General features: G+C 45.8%; 1 protein-coding gene across 13 annotated transcripts in view; it reads right to left on the reverse strand.

Annotated features, from left to right (window-relative positions):
• The window catches only part of PLEKHA7 (pleckstrin homology domain containing A7), a 199,780-nt gene that overhangs the window by 41,482 nt on the left and 139,874 nt on the right, over nucleotides 1-18,424 (reverse strand). For all 13 annotated transcript variants that reach the window (XM_057507426.1, XM_057507421.1, XM_057507423.1 and 10 more), the window contains 2 exons: nucleotides 15,573-15,748; nucleotides 3,518-3,988 (listed from right to left, as the gene is read on the reverse strand). In XM_057507426.1, the coding sequence (XP_057363409.1) occupies nucleotides 3,518-3,988; nucleotides 15,573-15,748 (647 nt within the window). The remainder of the gene's footprint in view (nucleotides 1-3,517; nucleotides 3,989-15,572; nucleotides 15,749-18,424) is intronic.

Raw genomic sequence — 18,424 nt, forward strand, 5'->3', positions numbered from 1 at the left:
GTGTGTCTGCCCCTCCTCCTCACGATCCCCACCATCCTCACTGCTTTTATGTTGCTCTTCCTCACTGCCTGCCTGAGCCATGACCACCTATATTGATCACTTTCTCTTTCCAGGCTCTTCTCCATCTACACCATCTTCCACACTGTCACCAGAGCAAGGAATTAACCTAAAACAGCAGTTCTCAGGGCTGATACTGGGGTGGGAAAACATGGACACTTCTGGTAGGGTATAAACCGAAATAGCTCTAGAGGACAATTTTGTAATATCTATAATTTAAATTGTGTATATCCTTTGACCCAGTCACTCCACTTCAAGCAGTTTGTCCTTCAACACGCTTGCACTTGGATAGAAAGACAGCGGGGAAAGGGTATTCGCTGCAGCATAGTTTGTGACAGCAAACGTGTGTAACCAACCTACCCATCCATCAGTAAACAATGGCATAAACATCAACACAGATCCACAAAACAGAGTATGCCACTCCCTTTCAAATGAAAAATGTATGTCTATGTGTGTTGACACAGAAAGTCAGCCAAGATACATTAAAATGTCTATATGTAGACTTAATAATATATATTGATATGTTGATAAGAGAAAAGAGCAAGATGAAGAACAGGATTTCTTTCTTTTTAACAGTGATTGGTCTTTAGAGAATAAGACTAGGTTGCTAAAATAAAATAGGAAGACACTTATTTTTCAGTATTTACCCCTTGGTATTGTTTGGATGTTTTACCTTGTGAGTGGAACACTGATTAGTTGAGGGTACTGAGCAAAGGGAGATTTACACACCTAGCCAGGAACTTCATGATAAATTAGTAATTGGTACAGACAAAACTGAGCAAACTACAAGCATGAAAATTAACAACACCAGAAAACAAAAATTGCATGACAAATGAAATTTAATTATAATATACTATATGGACCAGATATATTTATTTTGCCATAATCATGTAAAAACTGATGAGTGATCTAAACAAAAATTAAGCTATAATTATATTTGAAGCTGGAATCAGGGTAAGTGTATGTCTGTTGGAAACATAAAGGGGGAATAAGAGACTGAAGTCCTTTTATCTTCTACAGTAGAATGTCAATAGCTTACTCAAACTGAAAAATCAAGAAAGAACAGTGTTAAGTATCTTATTTGGAAATAGAGAGGCAAATGGGGGAAACTACTAAATAATTAAAAAGTGGTTGCCTCAAAGGGCCAGGAATCAGAAGTAGGGATGGAAGGAGGGTCAGACTATTTAAATCCTTGATCTATGAACATATATTACTTAAATAAAAGATTTTTTTAAATAAGGGTAACTAAAACTGCCATTCTCATTCTGGGTGGGTGCACCAGAATCACCCAGGAAATTTCTTCACCCTGCACGTGGGCCTGTTATATTAGAACTAGGATGTGGAGAGGTGGCCCGAAAAACCTCCCCAGGTGACTCTGATGCCTCTTCCCAGACAGGACTCTTCAGACCGCCATCCTAACAGACAGTACCATGCCAGGCTCCTGCTTAAAGTCCATCAATGGCTTTCATGGCCCTTCAAGATTAAATCCAAACTCCTTAGCAGGAAATACAGGCTCACCAGGGCCAAACCCTTGCCCTTCCTACCTGCCCCTATTTCTGGTGTCGCTTCTTTACCTTCCCTCGCCAGCCCCTACGGACTTCAGTTCCTAAGAGCTGTTACACACATACGAGGAAACACCAGATTTATCATGAGTAACCTCTCTGACCACATTGTCTCCTCTGCCGGATACCCCTTCCCACTCACTTCTAAGTGTTGGGGTACCAATTATGTGCTGATTGCTCCCAATTAGTATGTCCGGCCCTGACCTCAGCACTGCAGTCCATATCCAAGTAGCCCACATGACATCGCCCCTTGCACAGCTCTTAGGCTTCTCAAACCTGTGTGTCCATAATGGAAACCCTTCTTTCTCCCCAGACTTGTTCCCCACCTCATTAGTCAGCCAGTTGTTCAAGTAAAAATTCTAGGATCATCTTTGTTCTTTCCTTTCTCTCATCTTACACACCTAATTATTCACTGATGAGCTTTGCTATTTAAACCTCCAAAATGTACCTCAACTCTATTTCTTTCTATTTCCACTGTCACCATCCTGGACTGCTGCAACAGCCTCTCCCTAGGCAATTCTTTGTGAATTATTTATTCATCAGATCACATCGATTACCTGCTTAAAACCCTCCAGGGCTCCCCTATTGCTTTGTCAAATAAAATCCAATTCCTTACCTTGCGGACCTGCATGACACACTCCTGCCAGCTCTGCAATCTCACCCAGCATTACGGCCACTTAAGACCCACCTCCCAAGGGGACTACCCAGCACCCACCAAGAACAGAAGCTTCCCTCTCATGCCCTTGTGCAGGAGTTGTTTTCCATAAGATACAACATTTGAACAAACAGAATTGAGACCTGGCCAGGGCCAGGTGGGCATGGGGAGGTATCTTAGCTGCAACCCAGAAGGCCTTCTTTCTCCTAGTCTGTCCTACAACAATGTGTACCAATTGCTTAGGGGGTTTCCATTGTGATTTCTCTACCATCTACCTTCACAACTGCCTACCTGGACCAGATGCAACCCCACCACCACACCTGTCCCTAAGAGGCCTGGGCCATTCCCCTAGGAGCACTACTGCCTCCAGAGCCCACAGGTAAAAAGCCTGGGCCTCATCGACAGAGAGGACATGTTTATCAGGCCTGCAGCAGACACAACCTGAGCTCTGGCACATCTGCCACAGCCCCTCCAGCCTCTGGGGAGCTTTTTGAATGCACCCTGGCTTTGCTATCTCCTGTCCAGTCGCTGGTTGATCTTAGAAGCCGGAGGATGGTCACAGGGATTTGCTGTCTTCTCAAGGAAGACAAACCACAGTGGCTACTGGGGACAGTGGGGAAGCTGGATGACCCTGAATTCTTCATGGTCACAAATGTGTCCTAATTAAACTAAAATTATAATAAAATACAGACACAGCTTTGCAAATAGCAAGAGAAGCATGCTCTCTAAATAATTAAAAACCGCTCCTTAAAGGAATGGGTATGATAAAGTCTAATATCAACAGTGTCTAACTAAGCTCTTCTTTACATGCCTGGAATTCAAAATGAATCAGTATTTACTCTAGTTTCTACAAATATTCCCCGATGCAGAGAAGTAGCGAAGTAGGGGAAGACTTGTTTCTATCTGCACGCTGCGTGTCTCAAGGCACACTCTCTGGGGGACAGAGAAGCGTCCTGATGTCATCGCATGTGGGCTTGGGAGGCTCTCACAGACCTGGGTATGAACTCTGGCCACTTATCCTTGTGCCCTGGGCAGATTCCTTCACTTCTCTGTGTGCCCCAGTTTCTTCATCTATACATTAGGGAGATCACCCCTCCCTGCAGGGCTGTTACAGGGATTTATGAGATAATGGAGACAGAGAGGCTGAGGCCAGCATTTACTCAGCACATGCTCAGTAAATGATAGCCTATGTCACTACGTTATCATGCTCATGAGCAGCAGCAATCCCGAGTCTATTACTGACCTCCTGCCGTCCCCCTTCTGGGCTTTGGCCCAGTGCTCCACCTGGGCCAGGCTGCTCTTCCTCTGGCTGTGCTTTTCAGGATTGGTCCTGGGAGGAAAGGCCCGTTGGTACCCGCCAGTCCCATTCTGCTCTCCCGGGCCATACGGAGCGGGCAGTGTGCCATTCTTCTCTGCCCGCTGGGGCTGGGCCTGCTGGCCTCTCACTCCACCGGATAAATCCACAAATGGGGCATCCTCTTCGGCTGGCGAGTATGGGGACCTGGCCTTGCTCCGGTCCCGCTTGCCCTCCAGCGGGTCCCTCTGGGGATGGTGCCGTTCTTCCTCTTGCTCCCGCCTCTCAAAGCCAAAGGAGTCCTCATGGTCACAATGAGGACAGTCCTGCATGTGTCCAGGTCCCACGTGGCCACATTCCTGACAGAACTCTGCGTGGTTGGCCTGAGGGACTGCCTGCCGCTCCACCTTCTCCATGTCCCTGCAACAACAGCAGCATCTTTAGCCAGGTCCAGAAGCATGGCTGGCAGCCAAGACTCCCCAAAGAACACATGATACTCAAATCACCTCCAGGCCTTTGCATAGGCTGTTCCCTCTGCTGGGGATACCTTTCAGGCTCAGTCCCTTACTGCCTCCCAAACTTCTCCTCTGGGAGCTGGCTTAAATGTCACCTGCTTCAGGAAGCCACCCCAGACAAACACCCCCTGTCTAAAGTAAACTGAGCTCCTTCAGGCCAGAGCCCCAGCTGACCAGTCATCATATGCCCCAAACTTCTGTGCAATGACTGGAACAGAACAGGGGCTCCAAAAGCACCACTGGACAAATAAGGGATACATGTGACCTTCTGATGCTCTTCCCTTTTGCTATGTGTCCATCTGTCTGTCTGGGCCAGTCCAGCTCAGACAGAAGGCTCCTGAGCTCAGGGTCTCGCCCACTGGCATTTAGCACAGCCCTTAGCAGCATAATTAACATTCTTCCAAGATCGTGAGTAGAAAACAAGCAACCTCTATATGACCACTTATCTATCTTGTCAGGGAGCTGCTCAAACAGGAACCCACAGGAACACTGACCTACCAAAAATTCTCTGAAGTATTATTAGTCAGATTTTACAGATACAGAAACTGAGACCCAGAAAAGATTAATGATTTGCCCAAAATCATACTGATAAAAAAAAAGAGTAGAGCCAGGGCTTCATCCCAGGCTGACTCCAGAGCCCACTGCTCTCTATTGCCTCTCCATATGCATGTCCATGGCCTACGTATATGGCAAACGTGGAAATCGCAAAGAAGAATGGGGTGGGTGTGATAGGTCAGACTGTGAACCGAGGCAAGGAAAAGCTTCTGGGGCACAGAGTAACACCCCTCTCCTATAAACCATCTTCCACTCTAAGCTACTTTTCCCCCCACCTCCTTGGGGGAGATTCCTAGTTATGTCTGAATCCCATTACTTGGTTACCAGGGACACAGCAGAGTGGCTCCATAACCTTTGCGAATTTAGATCGGGAAGGAAGGGGAACACAATGCAGCCCAGCTCAGAACCACCAGCAAAACTGCTAGGGACCCTTGGGTGCAGCAGCCAGTCTACTTGTACTCCCTGGTAAAAAGATCCTGGCCTTGAGATCCAGCAACCAGAAGGTTCTTCATTTCAACGTGAAAGCATATAATGGCAATGCTGCTGCATCTACATTTCAGACACTAGACCCCAGGTGTCCTTGCAACACCCTCAGGACCTGAGCTACCAATAATGAGCACAGATTCTGGGCAGATTCTGTCCACTCTGGGAGCTAGTTAAAATGTCAGTATAAAGTGAATGTACAATCCCTAACACAGGACCTGTTCTTAGAGTGTGTAGGCCTGACTGCTGGCCTTAACTTAGGCATGGAGAACTGAGAAAAGCATTTGCAAACCTCACTGTCCATGTCTTTGGGAATTTTCCATGAAAATCCAAAGCTCTTGTTTCCTTGGACCTTTTATCCATCACTAGCGACATCTGACCCCCACCTCACATCCCATCTTCTGGTAACAGCATTTCAGTTTTCATGTGGGATCACCCTTCCCCACTCCCAGTCCACGTGGTTTGGTGCGGCTGCCTCTGCTAGCCCCTGTCCAGCGGCGGCTCCAGTCTCAGTGACTGGTTCGGGGGCTGACACGCTGCCCAGTCTGGTCAATCAGAGCTAGCTCTGGGGCTGTGCTTGGACCTGGTCTTGAGCTGCTAGGACGATATGGGAAGCAGCTATTTGAGAATGAAGCCAACAACCAGGAAAGCAGATGGAAATACAGTCCTGAAGACTCGGCCTGAGCTTCTAGATTTAGCCAGACCTAAACCAGATATATCCTTGGACTTTCTGCTTGTGCACTAATAAAATCTCTTCCTCACTTACACTAGTTTGAGCTTGACCTGTTACTTATAGTGGAAGGAGTTCTATTACATTACTTTATAGTGAAAATCTTAGATGATGATCTCTGAGGGTCCCTCCATTCTTAATGCTCAGCGGGTTTATAAGCTCTGATATTAGGAACATATGAGAAATATCCGGGGCCTACATATTAAGAAAAAGCAATTCCTACTGTAAGTTCATAAAGGGACAACTCTGTTTCATAATGTAACTCTGTTTTTCCCTTTCTTCCTTTAATCCCAGAAAACTACAACAATGTACCCCCAACTGGTAGACTTCAAGTTGCTTAAGTTGGCCTTTATCTTCTCTACTGTCTCTCAAAGTCAGAAAACCACCTGAGGGATGTGCTAAGGCTGCTCCCTAGAAGATCAAAGCTCTGCTGACCTCTGGGTCACACTGAAGCCAAGTCAAAGAAGCTTCATAACGTGGTTACTCCAATTTTGAGGCCTAAGTAACTGGACCTCCTTGTTAGTCCCATCCCAAAGTAAACAGCACCTTGTCATACAAGCCAGGCAGTGAAACAAATATGCCACCTGCATGTACGACGTTAGAACCTATGGGAACGGTGGGTTTGTACAATGCCAGGACCCAACAATTGTGCGTGAAATGCCTCAGCTGGACCAACTGTAATGGGGATTTTTCTTTCTTTACCAACCAATGTTCATATATTTACTGAGCATCTATATAGTCTCACTGTGTTGGGCACTCAGGGGTATAAGAAAATAGTAGAGAATTAGCCTCTGCTATCAAAGCAGATGACTGTAAAACCCAGTTTAATCATGGTAACCACACTTAATAACCTTTCATAAACTGATGGAAAATCATGGAGTCCATCCATCTTTTCTAGCCTTGGAGTTAATTTATAATTATAAATCTTAGTCCTTACTGTGTGTGTACCTATGAGTGGACCACACCCCCACACAGGCCACTACTTTCTGAAAATAAAGAGAATGATTAACACTTTTCTCAGATTAACACCAGCATTCACTGCAAAACAAACCTTTAGAGGGTGACTAAAAGAATGGTAGTCCTCCATTCTTTTGGCAGTCTTGCCATCCAGCAGCTTTCTAGACCCTACGATTTGGGGTTATGAAGAGCTCCTATTCCCACGGCTGCTGGGACTGACATAAGATACCTTTATGCCCAAAATGTTCCGGCTATGGCTGCAGGTAATACAGGGGAAGGTAATGTTCCCTACTCCCCCAGAGTACCTGACTTAAACCTTTAACTTACTATGTTATGGGATTTAAGGTAAAAATGGTTTTGGTGGGTTTTTTTGGCTTTCCCCTGTCTCCCTGAATTCCCAACAACCCAACAATTTTAACACATGACTTCTCCAATCAGGAGACCTGTCATAAAACAGATTTGCAATGCTCGATTTAGCACAATGGTGGGTAAGAATGAAGCACCCCTCAGCTGTCAATGGCAGCATCATTCAGAGAAATTGGCCATGAAGAGCACAGGCATTTAGTGAACATGACACAATCTTTTCCCATGCAGGTCATCACTATCATCGTGAGCACCCAGAATCAGTCAGTGACTGTTTGGAAGGGCAGGGAGTTCCTGAGCTTCGGTGACCATTTCGGCATACTTCTTGAGCATGACAAATCCAGAGAGCACAAGGTTAAAGCCAGTCAGACCTAGCTTCAAAAGATGGCTCCACCCCATATAAGCTGGGTGACCTTGGGCAAATCCCTGACCTATTTTGTTTCCAGTTCCTCCTCTGCAAAATGGGGACAATAGTACCTGTCTCCTTGGGTGCTTGTGAGGATTAAAGGGACAGCACACAGAAAGAGCACAGCACAGTGTCTGGCACCCAGCATGCCCTCAAATACAAATGTGCTGACTATCCAGTATCTATGCTCTCCTTCCTTCCCCCAATTTTTTCAAAGCAGCAATGTAGCCAGCAAAAAACGTACATTTCCCAACCTCCCTTGGAGCTGAGGGTGATCATGTGACAAATCTGATTGGATCTGGCCAATACGATATACACAGAAATCGCTGGGTGAGTCTTCCAGGAAAGTCTTTAAAAGAGGACAGGCTTAGCTGGCTTGGCTAACTCTTCCCTTCTTCCTGCCTGGAATTTAGACTCTATGCTGTACTATAAGGTGACAGAAATGAGGATGAAAGCCACCTGCTAAAACGTGGGTAGAAAGTCAGAAGAGCCCTGGCCCCTGATGGCATCATGGAGCTACTTTATCAACTACTACCAATCTGGAGACCTGTTCTCTGAGAAAACAAAAACCCAATTTGCTTATGCCACTCTAAGTTGGGTTGTTCTATTACTAGCAACCAAACACAATCTCTGACTGATAGATGGGGCTAAACTCATTAGCAGGGGTCAGGCCACCCTGTTTTAGTATATCACAGCAAGGCTATGTCTGCTTAGAACACATTGTTGCTTGCCCTGCAAGTGGAAAGCAAAGAACAAGATACTTCTTCTCTCTCATTCCTTTTCTTCACACAAACTTAGACGGTACTGATCATACCAAGCAACTATGCACTGAGTATTTTTCCTGCCTCCAAATTCTGTACTTCACTAGAAAATAAGGAATATTTCCCTCTACCTTACTGCTAACTACATGTACACACCCCACACATTAAACCTCATCCCAAGTTTCAGGCAGGAAGAGGAATAACAGCTTACAGGGGGTTTGTTGGTCCTACTGACAGACACAGTCCTTCTGTCACAACCCCACTGGGGTATTCCACCCTACTCCCAAATAACCAAAGTAGGAGCCCTAGAATGAGGCTAGGCCACTGCTGTCCTTGGACAGTTTGATCTGGGCCAGGCAGGTGGCAAAAGTCCTGCCCTGGGAAACCATCTCAGCCTCTGTTGATAGCTGCTGAGTCCTGAGCATTGACCCATCCCAAACAGAACCCACCCAGGCACAGTCCACAGACTTGTATAAAAGGCTGAAGAGAAAGGGGTCCACAGCATCTCGGGAGACCTAAGGCAGGCTTACTCACTTGACTTAGGAAGGGAAAGGCTGGAGAGAAATGGAGACAGGAGGCCGCTGCTTCTTTTTCCCCAGAGTTAAACAGGACAGTCCCCCTGGGTGGGGGAAGCTAGCCGGCTACCTTTCATGCTCTGCTCACAACTTACAAGAGAGGGCTAGACAGCTCTGACGTACTCTCCAATTCTCCAGGCTGTCCTCCCCCAAGAAGAATGAGGCTGAAGAATAAACCAAACAGCAGCCAAGCTGAGGTGCCTCTTGCCTCAGTGAAATGGTACTGGCAAAGTCCCTTGTGAAGTTTAGGGCTTGAGAAAGCAGACAAAGAAAAAAGGGACTCAATGGCTGCTAGGTCTCCTTATTTTGTTCATTCCTGCCTGGAGAATCCTTCCCTCTTCCTTCTCCTTGGGTGACTGTCACAGCTCAACCTGAGCCTGTCTGGAGCTCTGGCCAACCCACTCACTTTCCATCTCCCTATGGCAGTCACAGCTGGAGGTCATTCATTTTTTTGTCCCAACACTTGGTTCTTATTACCATATGCTGAGCCCTACTGTGTGCCACCAACTTGACATAGACCATCTCTAATCCCCACTACAGTCCTGCTAGGTCAGTACTGTCGAGCCCAAGGAGGCTGAGGACACTCACATAAGTACAAGATTACTTACACTAAATTGTTTCGACTGAAGGACCCAGAAAATGCCAGCAGCAGCCATCTCTGACTGAGCGCTCACTAAATGCTAGACCCTGAGCTAAGCACTTCATATGCATTACCTCTTATCATCACACAGACCCGTAAGGCTAGCGATATTATGAGTTGCTCATTACAGGTAATGAAAGTGAAGCTCAGAGAGGTTCAACGATTTGCTCTGGTTCATGCAATGAGTGACATAAGCAGGACTCAAACTCCATCTGATTAACTCCGAAGCCTGCACCTGGCTGTACATTGTCTTTAAATTACTTGCGCTGAGGGCCCAAGCGTGCTCCTGAGCTTTGGGTACACATCACCCCAAATGATCAGGGTTTGGAAGGCCAAATACTTAGTCCTCTGAAGAGAGTGCAGATAGCCAGGAGAGAATGGGTAGTTTTTGAGCAGGCTGATCCCCCACATGCAGTGCTCAGATTGCTGTCAGATTGCTCCCCAGTTCTTACCTGAACATCTTACAGGCAGAGGCTTTAGAGCTGTTTTGCTAATCCATCCATCCACCTACCTGCCCAGCTAGCCAAACATCCACACACCCATCCGATAACTGCATGCTTACTGTGTGCCAGACACTGTTCTCATGCAAGGAGCTTATGGTCTAGTCAGGGAGACAATGAGGAAGCAGGCCACCATAACTTCAGCATAAAGTTCTGTGTGTCAGAAATGACAGAGCTACAAACAGGGGCATCTAACATACTGAAGGGTCAGGGAAGGAGGAAATAACCTCTGGGCTAAGTAAGACCTGAAGGATGTAAAGTTTGTTCTAATAAAAGGGAGGGCCGGGAAACAGATGAGCGGGACCCAGAGCAATCCTGGGGCCTCAGGGGATGGACCTCTCTAAAACGCCCGGGTCTCGTCACAGTCTGTTCCCTGCTTGCTCTCTGACTCAGCCACACTCCCTAGCTCTCTGTTTCTAGAACAAATGAAGCTCATTCTTGCCTCAGGGTGTTTGTGTCATTCCTTCTACCTTGAACACTCTTGCTCAAAGTTTGCACACATGACTTTCTCATATCAATCAAGCCTCACCTCCACAGAGCCCTCCCAGGTTACCCAGACAGAAGAGGCTACTCCCTGTCCCGAGTCCCTCCTGCATTGCATCACCCCATTTTCCTGCCTTCATGCATAGATCATGATGGAAAACCATCTTGCTGACTAGTCTGCCTGTTGATGGTCTGCCTCGCCAACCCCACCTGAGAGTGCACGGGACTTGTCTCTCCCCGTGAGTACTGCTGCATTTCTCAGCATTGTTTACAGTGCCTGATGCATAATATGCCCTAATAAATATTGGTGGAATAAAAGACTAAATGGAGGAATGCATGAACAAAAGCACCCAATTCAAAAAGTTCCTTATGGTTGGGGCATAGAAACTGGGGAATGGCAGGGCATGAATGAGCCAAAGGCATCTATAGGAACCAGACCTACAGAGGGCTCAAAAGCCCTGTGAAAGAAATTGGCTTTTATTCCAAAGGTGTTTAGACTATAAGTTCCTTCAGGCCCAAGACAGGACAATAGTTACAACAGAGACCACAGAGGTTTGGAAACTGAGAAAAGAGAGAAGTTTGTCTTCCAAAGGCCCTCCTATCTGAGTTGCTTGTTGGTTTCACGGGCTGTAAAGGCAAGCTGACTCCTTGCTCAGTGTTTCAGCTCACCAGGACACAGGCATCCTTAGACAAGAGAGAAAAAGCAGTCCAATGGGAGGGCTGGGAAGACAAATTTCAAGAACTAGAGTCACAACCTGGCAAGTAGAGGAACACGGGAATGGGGCAGAAATTCTGAACAGAAAGAGGTAGAGAGAGGGCTTTAGCAGCAGTGTTTGCTGTGCCTCCCAGCATGCAGGGTGGGCTCTCAAGGGACCCTAAAGCCTGTGAGGAAGCAAGAGGACAAAGGGAAGAGGTGCAGTGAGCACTCGGCTCTGGTCCTGGGTCAGAGGACTGATGTAGGAAGAGGCAGGTGACCAGCAGGCTGCAGGAGCCTGAGTTGTTGAACCACAACCACAGCTCACACTGCAGGGGATGGGCACATTCTGGCAACGGACAGAGTGCAGTTTGCTCACAAGAGACTCATCAAAGGGATCCAGAGGATTCACAATGAAACTGGAAGGGTGTAAAGAAAAAAGAGCCAGTGATATTGATAAACCGAACCCTATGGAAGTTGGCATATCTGTTACAGAATATCTACTATGTCTTAGGCATCATGGTAAGTAAGCAGTTTATATATTCATTTATTTAATTTACTATTTGTAACAACCCCATGAACTAAGAAAAACTGAGGTTTAAAAAGCATTCCTAATTTGCACAAGTGACAGCCAAAAAGTAGTAGAGCTGGAATTTGAACCCTGGTCTATTTGACTTCAGAGACTAAGCCCTGGGAGAAAATACTTAAGGTAAAAGAAATTGATAAATTAAGTGAGAGGTGAATCAGCTGACCCAGCTACTGGTTGTGTGCACCTCCTTTACTCCATCCCAACAAGTCATTTCCCCTTCCTTTGCCCATAGTCCCAGTGTTTACTGGGGCATCCACCCCTATCTCACCTTCAGTCTCCATGGTCTGCTTCCCAGAAGTGAAGCGTGTATCCCAGGCTTGTGCCAGTCAGCATGTACATTCCCTGGCCACAGTATAGGGGTTAGAATATAAATGCAATCTAAGCCTGTCTAATCAGAATGGATCTCAAAGCTCTTGGATGAGACTCTGGCTCTTTCCTGCTGGACTTTAACCTTAGTGACATGAGTCTGAGGCTTCTACAGCTATCTTGCCACCAGATCCTAGATCTGCACAGAGTTCAAGAATAATTCCAATCCAGAGGTGGGCAGAGCCTAGAGACGGAGCGAATGACTTGTAATTATACTGTCTGAGCCTTGAATCCAGCTATTTCTAAAGCTAAATCTATCTTGAACTTTTCAGTGACATGAACCAATAAATTCCTCCCTTTTTAAGGTAAATTTATCTGCATTTTCTGTTACTGGCAATCAGGAGTCCTAATATATCACATTCATAAAGAAAGCCATCTGCCTATATGAATAAAGATAGAAGTAGTTGGGTGAGAATCAAGGCAGGGAGAGAAAGAAATGCCCTTTGGGGCTCCCAATTAACAGGGATGGAGGTTTTCCAATGCAGATCATAATGATGAGTAAGACGATCCACTGATGAGATGGAGTAAAAGAGAGGCAAAACAGTCCTTATAACAAATAATTCCAACTAACCAAGTGTCTGAACATCTAATTCTGGAAAAACAGAACAGTTAGTAAGTCTAGATTTGCTTGGCTGACAATTTCATCTCTCAGGAAGTTCAGAGAAAATGCTGTTTTGCCTTAATTCTGACTCAGAAGGTAGACAAGTTTTTTATTTTGGTGTTTTTTAATTTTTTTAAAAGGAAGAAACCTTGGCAGGCATGATTATGGGTTTTAAGAGTTTTTAAGAGAATAAGAACAAATATTAAAAATTCAGAGAATATCTCAGGACAATACAATGGCCTGAGAACTTAAAAGGGACAGCTACGAGGTATCTTAGCCCATCTCCAGGTTCCCTTAGGGTCCTGGGACGCTGGCAGCTCGGCTTTGAGCTCAGCCACAGGAAGCTGGGCCTTTCCCATTTCCTTCCCGTCTTGGACTTTCAGTCTCTCTTAACCAGTGCTGCTTTCCTTTTCATGGTAATGATCTTTCTTCTTGATGAAGATATGGAACTAAATCTAAAAGCTGCAAAAGCCCTGAGAAATCAAAGAGAACAGGAAAAATGCCAGTATATTAGAGACTGGCAAACAGCATCATGATTTTCAAAAGAAAAGAAAAGTGGATTCCATTAACCACAAGACTGGACAGCCTAACACCAATCTTTGCAAGAGGCTAAGCCACATTCTTAAACAGGCAGATTTCAGAGCATGCAGGAAAGGAAGCACCAAGAAAAGGCAAACAATTCAGTAGAAAAATGGACAGAGGACAGGTACCACCAATTCACTGAGAAGAAAACACAAGTGGCCCATAAATATAAAAGATCCCCACCACTGTGGACAAACATAAAATACCCAGATACTACTTATCTACACAGCGGCTCAGCAAACATTTAAAAGATTGATAGTATCAACTACTGGCAAAGATGTAGGAAAATGAGCACTCTCATTAGTGGAATATACAGCTTTCTTTAGAGGGCAATTTGGTGGTATTACTTAAAAGTAAAAATGCATTGTATTTTGATCCAGCAATCTGGAAGATTTACACATGCACAGGCTTGTAAAAGGTTTTTCATTACAGGATGACTTCTAACAATAAAAGATGAATAAACTATCCACATTTTGGCACAAACTGAAATACATCATGGTACTATGATACTATGAAATACCATACAACAGTCAAAGTTAAGCTGATCCTTATACACTGACAGAATGATTTTCAAAATGGTATCATTCATGTTTTAAAAAGCACAAAAGACACCTATATACTTCTATAAATGCATGTATATATATAAATGAATAGAAAATAGTTTAAAAGGATATCCATAAACCTGATAACAGAGATTATTCTGGGAAGGTGATTAAGGATATCTTTGTCTTTACCTTTTGCGTTTCTATAATAAAAATGTCTTCATTTATTGTACAATTAAATATATATGTATATATGTAATTTTTAAAAAAAGAATAAAAAGACTAGGAAACAGTGAGCATTAGGGACCAGCATGAGCAACAGGAGTAGCACATATCAAACCCACCCAGTTCCCTTCTGGGAGGATAAAGGAAACACCAATGTCACGATGGACAGATTGCTGGCATGTTAACTGCAGAGCCTTTCATATCATCATCTTGGACACAATAGAAAAATTCAGGCTGGGTGATGATGCTAGGAGGTAAGAGTCAAACTTAGCTGAATACCTGTAGTTAAGACTTACTGATTCAGGGCCAGTGTGGAAACTTCCGGGATGGTCTTTGTCCAACATATTCACTCATTCTTTCAATCTCTTGCTCACTCAACAGACATTTGAGACCCTGCTCTGTGTTGGGCATGCACAGGATGCAAAAATGATCCCTGCCTGAAGCCTCGGATACTGACAAGTAGACAGATGAAAAAAGCAGTGTGACAAATGCTCGACTGAGGTGCTATGGAAGCTCCAAGGGTAGGGCCTGACCCTGGCCTCTTGCAGGAGGTCACTCAACACCAAAGGTTCGCCAAGAAAGAGAGCATGAAGCTACGAAGTTCCACCAACACCAAAAATCACAAACACATGAGTTGAAGAAGCTGACAAGCTAAAAACACACCATGTGAAATCCATTTGCAGTCACTGAAAAACCCTGCCTGTAGGTTGTTGGAGAACACACCCTTTTGTTCTGAGGCCTCACGGAAGCCCATCGTCAAGGAGGCCTCTAAGCAGACCAGTGTCCGGCATTAAGGAGTGGGGCCTCTGTCACGTGAGGAGTGGCTGGAGACACACCTGACCTTGCCGGGCTCCCCGACCCTCTCTGAGCCCCGAACTCCACTCATTCTTCCTCTGCTTTCTCTCAGGGAGTTCCCCACAGCCAACAGCCTCGGGAATTTCCAGATCCCTGAGTGAACCCTTGGTTTGCCCACTTGTAGAAAGGGGCAGCTGGACGACCATTCCGTCAGGCCATCCCAGCCACCCACCTTGTGGCAGTCTCTAGCACACATCTGGCTGGTAAGATCTTTTTTGTCTGTCCTCTCCTTCCTTCCCAAGGTTGTCTATTCCACCACACATAAGAAAAACTGAGAAACACACACACCAGATTCCAAGGCTTGTATCCCAAGCAGTCATTTCATCTCCTGGGCCTTTGTGTTTCTCTGTTTAATGGAGAGAGTGGACTAAATATCTTCTAGGGAACCTTCATGCTCTGACGGGCAACATGTGTTAGCTGCGTATGCGTTCTCCTCCAAGGACACACTGCTAAAAACAACTTCACAGAGAGGGCAATGCTTACTATGTGTGAGTGAATGGTGGAATTCGGGGCACCTAAGAGTTCTTATTCCTAGTGTAGGAAGCACTCGGACAGGGACAGGGACCCTCCATCAGGACTGACCTCTTCAGTGATGAGCGAGACAGCACCTGCGCAGCCTGGTTCATGGCCCTGACCCACGCGTTCATGTCCTCCTGGGTGTCGGCGCTGAAGTAGTACGTCCTCATGCCCGACTGCTCGGCCTGAGAGCCCCCGCTGGAGCTGTTATAGATGAGCGCTCGCATCCCGGTGTGCACAGCCTTTAAGCATGAGATGGAAACCCAGGCGGGAGAGGTTACTTTCCGAGGGCACATTTGAAATGAGAGCACTTTTCACTTCAAGGAGCAAAAAACAAGGACACACTCTAGCCATGTCCTCCCCTCTTCTGGACTAAAAGCCCAAGCCCCCCACACCTGGAAACTGTCATGGGCTGTATTTCCTTTTCTTAGCACAGTTGGGCCCAAGACTGCTGCCTGTCCCTGACAGAAGCCCGCCGGCTGTACCTGTTTTCTACTCCTCTTCACTCCTGCTCAAGAAGGGACGCACAGTTAAGGCTTATTGAAAAAGAGACTTTTCTAAAACCCACACTCTGTAAAAGCAGACTATATGGACTCTCTGTTTAGATTCTTCTGAAGCACACAATTAGAGGTAATGAGTCGAAAATCAGCTGCAACAACAGGTGGCTTGGTGCAGATTCTCACCAATGCTTCCCCGCTTGGGCATGAAACGTGATGTGTGCCTATCAAAGAAGGTGTTATTCTATTTCTCCAAAAAGGCACAAAGTTGTACAGAGCTGACATTTCACCACAAATCCTTGCATACCCACTATGTGCTAGGAAGCCTGAAGGTGCCTTCACATGCGTCCTTGCAAAGAGCCTGTGAAGAGATCCTGAGAATGACCAGTGAAAAGCAACGGGGATGGTCTGTGAACAAGACTCAAGACCCGTCTTTCCTCTCGCGCTCTGGTAAGCAGGGGCCTTTCAACTTTGCAAGGAAAAATGACACCAAACCCACAAAGGAGGAGGGTGTAAAAAGAGGAAGCTTTCCAGAGTGTCTCCTGTGTCTCCTGGGGCCTTGCATGACTTTATCTCACTTGAATTCCAATCGCCCTGAGAGGGACAGAATCTGTTTACAGATGTGGCAAATGAAGGCCTAAGTAACTGCTGCAGATTTCTATGCGTGGTAACAGATTATTCACAGCACTTATCACCTAGCATTATTAATTTTACACCATTGTTTGTTTTATCATCTGTCTCCTCCCCCTAGAATATAACAGTGCCAAGAGTTGGAGCCAGGTCCGTCTGCCTCTGAGCCCAAGCTTCTCTGTACAATGCTCCCTGGTCCTATCCAGAAGTGAGTATGATATACAGCTCACTGGTGGAATAAACTGGATCCAGAAGGAAAGGCAGACCCGACGCAGGGTGGTGGTAGCTGAAGGTTGGGGTGGCCTCCATTCATGATCTTAGCAAGATCTTCTGGATAACTTGCTGCTTCACCTGGCACTTTAATGTTATAGGGACGACTTCCTTCTTTAAACCTCACGAACCAACCTCTGCTAGGCTTTAGCTTTTCTTCTTTAGCCTCCTCACATCTCTCAGCCTTCACAGCACTAAAGAGAATTAGGACCTTGCTCTGGCTGAGGCTCTAGCTGAGGCAATGTTGTGGCTGGTTTGATCTTCCACCCAGACCACTCAGACTTCCTCCACTTCAGCAACAAGGCTCTTTGACCTCCTTATCATTCACATGTTCACTGGAGTTAATTTCCTTCAAGAACTTTCCCTTGGCATTCACAGCTTGGGTAATTTTGGTGCAGGAGGCCTAGCTTTCAGCCTGTCTTGGCTTTTGACATGCCTTTCTCACTAAACCTAATCATCTCTAGCTTTTGATGGAAAGTGAGAGACTCTAAAAAAGTGTGACTCTTCCTTTCACTTGAACACTTACAGGCCATTGCAGGGTTCTTAACTGGCCTGACTTTAATACTGCTGTCTCTCCGGGAACAGGGAGGCCCTGACAGAGGGAGAGAGACGCACAGCAGCCAGTCAGTGGGGCGGTCAGAACACATGCAATATCTACCAAGTCTGCCATCGTAAATGGACTCACTGTGCAGTACCCCGTAACAGTAACAATAGCAATGTCAAAGGTTATTTATCACAGATCACCCTAGTAATAATGAAAAAGTGTGAAATATTGCAAGAATTACTAAATGTGACACAGAGACACAAAGTGAGCAAATGATGTTGGAAAAATAACATTGATAGACTTGCTCGATGCAAGGTTGCTAAAACCTTTCTTTGTAAAAAAAAAAAACACAGTATCTGTGATGTGAAGTGCAATAAAATGAGGTCTGCCTATATTAGGTGCTATCCACTGTCCCAGGAAGGAGTCCTCCTATTTTAGCAAGGTGGAGATGTGGCAGTAAGAACAGAATGAGAAGGGACTTGAGCATATCTTACTGTGAATCAACAGAAATTCTTGGAAAACTGCCTTGGGACAATGACCCTGTAAGTCTCTCCCAGACTCTCCACCCTGCCACAGAAGGTCCTGGGACAGGCACTCACCCCAGCAGATACAAGGCCACCCACAAGCAGAGGGAGCCCTTAAGAGTATCATGGGGGGAGCAGGTCCCTGCTATACAAGATTCATGGAGCGAGCCTTGTCCAGGAAATCAACATGGGACATACTTCAAACATGAGGAGTTTGCATGTCTGCCTGCAGTGGGCCTGGGGAGTTAGACCCATCATTACAAAGGAGTTATACATCTCACAAATATAACCACAGTCACTGATCAAACTGCTAGCATGCACTGTGACCAGCTGCCCTTGGCTCTGAAGAACAGGGGCTCGACTACATCCTGCCTGTGCCTGGGCATAGCAATGTATTAACTGCAAAGGCAAGAAGTGCATGGAGCTCCCCATCCATCTGGCCAAGTGACCCGA

Source organism: Manis pentadactyla, chromosome 9 (genome assembly GCF_030020395.1).
Source record: "Manis pentadactyla isolate mManPen7 chromosome 9, mManPen7.hap1, whole genome shotgun sequence".
NCBI lineage: Eukaryota > Metazoa > Chordata > Mammalia > Pholidota > Manidae > Manis > Manis pentadactyla.